This window comes from Podarcis raffonei, chromosome 18 (genome assembly GCF_027172205.1).
Source record: "Podarcis raffonei isolate rPodRaf1 chromosome 18, rPodRaf1.pri, whole genome shotgun sequence".
NCBI classification, from domain to species: domain Eukaryota; kingdom Metazoa; phylum Chordata; class Lepidosauria; order Squamata; family Lacertidae; genus Podarcis; species Podarcis raffonei.
This window is the reverse complement of record NC_070619.1, coordinates 1,482,381-1,491,115: the sequence shown is the minus strand read 5'-3', so window position 1 is coordinate 1,491,115 and position 8,735 is coordinate 1,482,381. Positions and strand designations below refer to the sequence as shown.

The 8,735-nt window shown below is 49.9% G+C and overlaps 1 protein-coding gene across 3 annotated transcripts in view; it reads left to right on the top strand.

Annotated features, from left to right (window-relative positions):
* The first annotated feature begins 1,990 nt into the window (after window positions 1-1,990).
* The window catches only part of HOMER3 (homer scaffold protein 3), a 32,287-nt gene continuing 25,542 nt past the window's right edge, over window positions 1,991-8,735 (top strand). For all 3 annotated transcript variants that reach the window (XM_053372393.1, XM_053372392.1, XM_053372391.1), the window contains exons 1-2: window positions 1,991-2,122; window positions 2,467-2,610. In XM_053372393.1, coding sequence (XP_053228368.1) covers window positions 2,606-2,610 — 5 coding nt within the window. In that variant the 5' untranslated portion in view covers window positions 1,991-2,122; window positions 2,467-2,605. The remainder of the gene's footprint in view (window positions 2,123-2,466; window positions 2,611-8,735) is intronic.

Below are 8,735 nucleotides of genomic sequence, written 5' to 3'. Positions count from 1 at the left end.
CTCCATCTTTCCTGTCCTTTTACCACCACCATGGCCAAATAAGACAAAATTCAAATGGTGCTAAAGACACCTTAGAAAGTAGGGCAAGTAGGGGCACCCTCAACCTGCCTTGCGGCTCATTTTAGAAACTAATTATTGGGCACGAGGCAGATTGTCTTAATTGGGTTGGCGGGGGCTGGAACGGGATGTGGGCATATTGCGGGCCTTGCTCTGGGAGCGCTGTTTATGTGCCTTGTCCCATCTTGCTGGGATCAGAAGTGCCTCTCCCAAACGTTCGACAGGAAAGGAAGGGGTGCATTTTATTTGGAGCATTAATCACCCAGCCGTTCACAAGTTTCCACATGAGGATCTGACTCAGAGCCCCGAGACGGCTCCTGCTTGGAGGAGGAGGCTGCGCCCAGGGCAGGGGTGCTGCAGCCAGCTCAAGAGGAGTCCCTCTGAAAGGCTGTCGGATCCCTAACCTCTGAAATGAGGACAGGTGTCTTTTTAAAAGGAAGAGGGGAAAATAGCAAAAAAAGAAACCACCATCTATAAACTTAAGTAAATGAATGGATGTTTTCTAAGTCCTGCTGGAAATATACCAAAGCAAGTCCATCTAGTTCTAATTTAGGAAACTTCCCCCTGCACACATCCCCACGGGCTTCTACCAGCCATCATCATCATCATCATCATCATTATTATTATTATTATTATTATTATTATTATTATTATTATTATTTGTACTCTACCCTTCTGACCGAGTTGCCCCAGCCACTCTGGGTGGGTTCCAACAGATATAGGTAAAGGTAAAGGGACCCCTGACCGTTAAGTCCAGTCGCGGACAACTCTGGGGTTGTGGCGCTCATCTCGCTTTAGTGGCCGAGGGAGCCGGCGTACAGCTTCCGGATCATGGTGAACCAGAGCAGCACACGGAAACGCCGTTTACCTTCCCGCCGGAGCGGTACCTCTTTATCTACTTGCACTTTGACGTGCTTTTGAACTGCTAGGTTGGCAGGAGCAGGGACAGAGCAACGGGAGCTCACCCCGACATTGCGGGGATTCGAACCGCCGACCTTCTGATCAGCAAGCCCAAGGCTCAGTGGTTTAGACCACAGCGCCACCCACATCCCTCAACAGATATAAGAGCACAATAAAACATCAAACATTAAAAACTTCCCTATACAGATCATGCAAATCGTGGGAGGGAGAGGGGGGCTTTTGTGTTTCAGTTCTGCTTGAGAGTTTCATGTTGGGGACACTCATAGAATTGAAGCGTTGCAAAGGTACCCCAAGGGTCATCTAGTCAAACCCCTTGCATACAAGACGCCATCCAGCCGTCTTAGGGTCTTCAGATTTGTGTAGGGTTTAGTCCTCAGCCTTTTCTTCTCCTGAAGACATCCCACAAGGCAACAGAGGTTTAGGATCAGAGTTTCCTTTCCCAGGGGGATGAGCACCACCTGCCCCTCACTCCCCTCTCCAACCTGTGCAGAAACTCTTGGTCTCATCTGCTCAATCTACTGGAGCTGGTCTTCACATGCAGGGGAGAAGCCGTTCCAGGGATTGTGGCCGCTTGCTGACAGCTTCCAGGAACCACAGGTGAGAGCTCAGCTGAGGGCAGGGTGGGGACCAAACGACCACACCTCCCCTAACACCCCAATAGTAATAATAGTAATGCCAAAAATAACAATATGATAGAAACATAGAGCATGTGGCCCCTGGAAGGCTCCCTGGGAAGGTGATACGGCCCTCGGGATCAGGATGAAAAGGTTCCGCCCCTCCCCATTATATATATTAAAAACACAGCAGTGCTTAAAACAAAACCCCCGGATGGGCTGGGCTGCCCTTTCCTTCCCTGTCCTTGCAGCCGCTTCGCCCCCAAAGAGATCCGGGGGTCCTGAAAGTGACCCTGCGCCCCCGCAGAGGGTCCGCAAGCGAAACGCGCGCCAGAGTCTTCCAGCAGGTGGCGCCCAGGAGCCGACAAATAGGACACTCCCCCCCCCCCCAGCCCTTGGAAATAACTCAAAGAAGAAATGTGACCGAGAGATGAAGCAGAGTTGGTGGAGGAAGGAAGAGAATTTTTTTTTAATGAAAAAAGGAGAACAAAGACCTTGCCAAGCTAGCCCAGAAAAGGCCACAGAAACGGGTAAGGAGACCGACTTTGATTCTGATTTATTTGCAAATCTTTGGGGTCGGGCTTAGAGAAGGAGAAATATTTGCAACACACCCGGGGGGGGGAAGCCAGCTGACAGCCTCCCTCTGCTTCCACCCTCTTCCTGACACACATCTGCTCAGCAGGAGAGGCAAAGTTCTTCTGGCGGGGCTCCCTCGTGGGCGGCGGGACCCCTTTGTGGCTTGCGGGGAGGGGGGGTCGCCCCGGTCTGGGTGATCTGCCTTTGCAATGCGTGGCTCCAGACTCATCCAGTATTTCACATCTCTCCTTTTGTCCGCCCGCATCCGCCCTGCCCCCCCCTCCCGCTTCCCAACTAGTGGATTCCCAAAGTGAAATTCCGGAAATTTGAGGAGGATCCGGATCCGGAGAGAAAGAGCCGAAGGAAGGAGGTGGGGAAAGCAACGTGGAAAGGATCAGAGGGAGACCTGGAAGAAAAGAGACCTCCGGGAGACGAAGATGGGGTGAGACGCAGCCTTTGACTTTTGCACGGCTTGCACAAAAAGAATTGGGCTGGTGGTTTTTTGCCACTTTCTAAAACAAAAAAACTATGTGTGTGCGGGTTGTTGTTTTTTTAAAAAAAGATTTTGCTTCCCATCAATGAACAGATTTGCAACAAAGCCAAACCGCTGAAACGCTCGAAAGTTTCGAGGTCCCGGGGAGAGGCGTTTTTTCTGAAATTCTCTGCCACAAGGTTCTCATTTGGAGCACACGGATTCTGGTCAGGGCAGCCCCTGCTGCAAAAGGGGAGGATTTATTTTCTGCCAGTGACCTTTTAAACTGATCCTGCCACAGGCTCTCTTCCTCTTTCCCCTCCCCGCCCCCCCCTGCTTCTGGCCATCACAGGGTGCAAGAAGTTTCATTTTAAATACTAGCAATAGCAGTAACAATAGCAATGATGATAACAACAGAAAAAAGCGGTCCTGTTTCCGGCCATCCTCTCTAGCTCTTCTCTGCTGAAAGGCAGGATGGATCATTGGGGTGCCTCACTCTGCTCAGCGACTAGTTTCACTTGACCCCCAGTTTTGGAGAAAGTGGGGTGGGGAACGAGGGGTCAGCTGGCTGCCACGCCCCCCTCCCGCCCCACCATTACCTCCACAAATCCCATCTTGCAGCCCCCACTGGGGCAGCTGCCTGTTGCTCCTCCAACCTCTCTTTCCTTGGATGCAGGGGTGTCCTTAGGGGTTTAGGCCCAGGGCCCCCCACATAACCCCGCCTCTCCATGGTGGCTTGGAGTGGCTAGGATCCTGCCCGCTCCCCTGGATGTTCCTCTGGCGGCCGGGTGAGGTGCGCAGGCTCTTCTGGCAAAGCTGCAAGGGGAAAGGGGGCACCAATATGGCTCCTTGCCAAGGGCGCATGGGAACATGTGCAAAATGTGAAGCCAGCTCTGGCTGTCCTCATAGCAGGGCAGGATTTGAACCTGGGACATCTAGCTGTTGAACTCTCATAATCAATTTGGGTTCTGAGCAGGCAGGGCGTCCACAGGGTGACCCAGCGATGCTCTTCAGGAAGTGCGCCAGGGTAGCTGTATATTCTAGGTGTCCTTTAGCGTGTGTTCACGATGACTTGCGCCTGTGATGGCATCGGGGCGGTTACGTGTGACCTGGCTTTCAACACTCTTGGCACCTGCAAGAGTTTTGGGTTGGACATCCTGCAAATTTTCATATCCCCAAAGTTCAGGATTTGCTTGCTTGTTTATTTTTCTCCCGACTTTGTTGCAATATCACTGCAACACTCAGGGGAGCAAGTAATAATGCAGAACCATGTGTAGACAGTCAAGGATAACCACCACTAAAGGCACGACATGGTCGTTTTGGGCACCTTTAGTCAAGAAATAATAATATCGTAGAAGCCCTAAATGACTCAGGCCCCAAAATACCTTAAAAACTGCCTCCTTCCCTACAGACCCTCTCAGGTCCTGAGGTCAGAGGGGGCCTCTTGGTAGTTACTCTGCTCTCAGATGTGGGGGGTGACCCAGAGGGATCAGGCCTTCTCTGTGGTGGCCCCTAATCTGTGGAAATCCCCGCAGAAGGACATCCTGCACCTTCATTGTCTGGCTTTTGGAGAATGTTAAAGACTTTCCTCTTTGCCCTCTTTCAACACTCGAGGTGTATGTGTATCTAAGAGCAACCTTGTTTTAAAGGGTTGTAATTGGTTTTATGTTGTTTTAAATACAGTGGTACCTTGGTTTAAGAACAGCCCTGGTTACGAACTATTCGGTTTCCGAACTCCGCAAAACTGGAAGTAGTGTCCTGGTTTGTGAACTTTACCTCAGTCTAAGAACGGAATCCGAACGGTGGAAGGGCAGCGGCAGCGGGAGGCCTCATTAGGGAAAGTTTGCCTTGGTTTAAGAACGGTTTTTTAAGAACGGACTTCCGGAACGGATTAAGTTTGTAAACCAAGGTACAGGCAGCCCCCTGTTTATGTGGTGCTTACGTTCCCAGGCACCTTGCACCTCGTGTATAATTGAAACCCGTTGGAAAAGCTGGCAAGCACCCATTCCAGTGACATTTCAGTGACGTCTTATGATGTTTCTGGGTCACTCCTGGGTTCAGTGTCCCAGTTTCTGATTTGATCCTGGAGTGTCCTGCTTTTCTTTAGGACGTCCCTGTTTTCATGGGGAAAATGTTGGAGCGTATGGAGCTATGTGACCCCCAAGCCAAGGAGATAAGTAACTAGACAACCTTTAGAAGACTCCTGAAGGCAGCCCTGTAGAGGGAAGTTTTTTAAAAATGTTTTATTATTGTTTTATATATGCTAGAAGCTGCCCAGAGCGGCTGGGGAAACCCAGTCAGATGGGCGGGATATAAGTAGTAAAATTATTAATAAGAATATTATTGTGGAATAGGACGTCCTTATTTTCATCAGAGAAATGTTGGAGGGTCATACACATCTTGAATGCACAAATACTGGGGGCTGCCTGTACACTGGTACCTCGGGTTACAGATGCTTCAGGTTACAGGCGCTTCAGGTTACAGAACTTTACTTCAGGATGAGAACAGAAATCGTGCTCCAGTGGCGTGGCAGCAGCAGCAGGCTCCGTTAGCTAAAGTGGTGCTTCAGGTTAAGAACAGTTTCAGGTTAAGAACGGACCTCCGGAACAAATTAAGTACTTAACCCGAGGTACCACTGTATTGTGTTTTAACCCAGCCTGGGACCTTTGGGTGAAGGGTGGGTAATTAACAACAATAATTAATACGTAATACACCCACAAAAAAACTGCAGTCTGGAGAGGCCCTTGCAGAAATATGACACAATTGAAGCTAAGCAGCAGAGAGGCTCATCAATGCAGGAATAGTGCATTAGTGATGGGTTTATACAGAACTGTCCACTCATCATCCTTGTTCAGTGGGGCTCCATCAACTCCACACCCCAGCTCTTCAAGGCCCTTGTAAACCCCATCAGTTTTGGCATGGCGGAAAAATAAAAAACAAAATACGTCCAAAGCTGGGGGGGGCAGTAGACAGGGGCACACACTCTCTCCCTGGTCATGAAAAGAGGAGACTGGAAAGCAAGCCGGATGAGGAACACTTGAAGGATCTGGGTATGTGTAGCCTGGAAAAGAGGAGACTGAGAGGGGATAGGAGAGCCATCTTCAAATAGTTCAAGGGCTGCCACATGAAGGAACAAGTGTGTTTTCTCCTGCTCTGGAGGGCAGGACTTGAACCCATGACTTCAAGTTACCAGAAAGGAGATTCCAACCAAACATCGGGAAGAACTTTCTGGCAGAAAGAGCTGTCCGAGAGTGGAGAATGGACTAGCTAGGAAGGTGGTGGCCTCTCCTTCCTTGGAGCTTTTTAAGCAGAGGTTGGATGGCAGTATGTTATGAATGAACTAGCTGAGATTCCTCATTGCAGGGGGTTGGGCTAGATGACCCTTGGGTCCCTTCCAACTGCAGTTCTATGGTTCTATGAGACTGATCATTTGACAAATGGGGATAATGCTTCTGCCCTAGCTGATCTGCGTGGACCTCATGGGCACGTGGGGATGTAAAAGTGGAAAGAAAAAAGGATCAGCCACCCTTTTGCGAGAGACTAAGGAAGTGAAAGGATTTTCTCTCTTATTCTTATCCTATTCATTCATTCATTCATTCATTCATTCATTCAGTTTATATCCCGCCCACCCTCCCAAAGGAACGTGGGGCTGCATACTACGTTTATAGTGATGTTAGAACTGGGTTCATGGTCCTTCCTGTGAAAGTGCATAGAACTATGGAACTTGCTGCTGCAGGAATCAGCAATGGACACCAACTTGGAGGGCTTAAAAAGACTGGGCAAATTCCCGGAAGAGAAGTCTATTGGCAGCTACCAGCCACAATGGCTGTGCTCTGCCTCCATGTTCTGAATACTGGTTTCTGGGAACCATAGGAGAAGAGGCATGGGTGTAGCCAGGGAGCAGCGGGGGCAACTGCACCTCCCAAATCAGGTGAATAAAAATACTTTACTAAAAGTAGAAATAATCAGAATATTTGCAATTGAAATGCTTGCCGAGGTCACCTGGATGATGTTGTGGCGCATTCTAGCAACTGGCAACCGCCCACTGAGCAATAGGCGTGGCTTCTACAAACTGACCAACAGTGTTGCAGGTAGCTTGGTCCTGCCCTCCCCAACACAAATCCTGGCTACACCCATGAGGGGAGGGGCTCTCGTGCTTATCTAGATGGGCCCTTGGCCTGATCCTGCAGGGCTCTTAGGTTGGAATGGAACTTCCAGGCCCAGAGGCAGTCTATCTGAAGTTCTATAGGGTATTTTGCCACTATGAGGAGTAGATAGGCCCCTTTGGCCTGATCCACGTGAATCTTCTTATGTTCTTAAGAGGGCGACCATAGGTTCAGGGCAGACTGCAGACTGCTTCCAGGTGCGCTGACTTCTGGCGCCAGAGGCTGAATTAAGGGAGTGCAGCTGCTTCGCTTGCACTGGGCGTGGAGCCTTAGGGGCACCACAACTAGGATGCAGAATGGAAGGCGAGAGGTGGGCTGTGTGCAAAAGTTTGGCATTGTGCAGGATGCTGCTGAAGTTTGAGACCACCGCTGGCACCATCCACTTCTAGCTGCTCCAAGTGGAATTGTCACTGGCTCTCCACACCGTTGGAAGCGCTGTGCTTTTTCCTGCATGCATGACCCCCACCCCCCCGCCCTTGTTCCCTACATGCACCGGTGAGCATGATGTTGTTCAGAGCCATCAGTGAGCGTTCACCACAACCCCTAAACAGATGCTGTTTTACAACCTGGTTTGACATCAAGCTCAGAAATGGCGCTAATAGAACTAACTCATGATGATGATGATGATGTGTTTTTAATGACTTTATTTTATTTAAAAACTCCAACCCTTTCCAGTCACTCTCATTTGAGCACTGTAGTTAATGGCACTACTCGGAAAGGCTTCTCATTCTTCCTTTTTTGAATCATTAGGCCAGACTTCCTCCACCTCGCCCCTCCAGATGTTTTGAGACTACAATTCCCATCATCCCTGACGACTGGTCCTCCTAGCTAGGGATCATGGGAGTTGTAGGCCAAAAACATCTGGAGAGCCGAGGTTGAGGAAGGCTGCGTTAGGCCATGGGTGGGAACAGTGGCTTCAAGTAACAAGAAAGCAGATTCCAGCTCAGCATTAGGAAAAAGCTTTCTGACAGTAAGAGCTGAAGGACTCTCCTTCCTTGGAGGTTTTTGAGCAGAGCTTTGGGGGCCACCTGCCATGGATGCTTTAGTTGAAATTCCTGCATTGCAGCAGGGGGTTGGACTAGAGGACCCTTGGGTCCTTTCCAAGTCTATGATTCTACGATCCTGTGATTCTAATACCTGTGACCCTGCATTGGGCGGCACCTGACAGTCCTCACTGACTTCAGTCCATTGATTTATTGAAAAAGCTTCCTTGCTCCTGGTCTGTATCGACCAGAAGCATCTCTCTCAGGTTTCCAGACTCCTCCTTAGCTGTACCTGGGAATGCCAGGCCTGAGCCTTTTATCTTCTTCTGAATTCTGCTCACATGTTCTCCCATATAACCTTTCCCCTAGAAACCTTTTTATTTTCAAGAATGAAATAGCCCTGTTCTCCACCCGCTCACATGAGACTGTCCTGATGTTTCTCTAAGGGTTGACTGGGATTCCTCCGCAAGGTGTGAGCTCCGTGGACATAGTGTGGGGCTCCTGCCGTTCTGTTTGAGACAGGATGTGTGCCGCCACCACCTCTGACCAACCATATTTCCTGCATGGGGGGTTTGGGGGATACCCTTCTCATTCTACGTCTCAGGGCAATGTGCATGAAGCCATGTGAGCTATAAAAAAAGAGAGCGGAGCAAACTCTCACCTTGGCCTGTTCAGCTGAGCTGACTCAGCAGGGCACTGGGCCGGCTGCCAGCTCTCTGCTGCGTCTCCTCCGCTGCCTCATCGGATGTGAGGCAGCCGCGGGAAGTGAAGGCAGGGAGTTTGCAAAGAAGGCTGGCCTCCTCCTCGGAGAATCTGTAGAGGTCCAGGGCTTACGATACGATAATCTTTATCGTCATTGTCCCATACAGAACAACGAAATTGAAAAAATCTACATCAGACATTCAAAAACCAACAAGCCTGCTATCCCAGCCTGGTTAACCCTCTA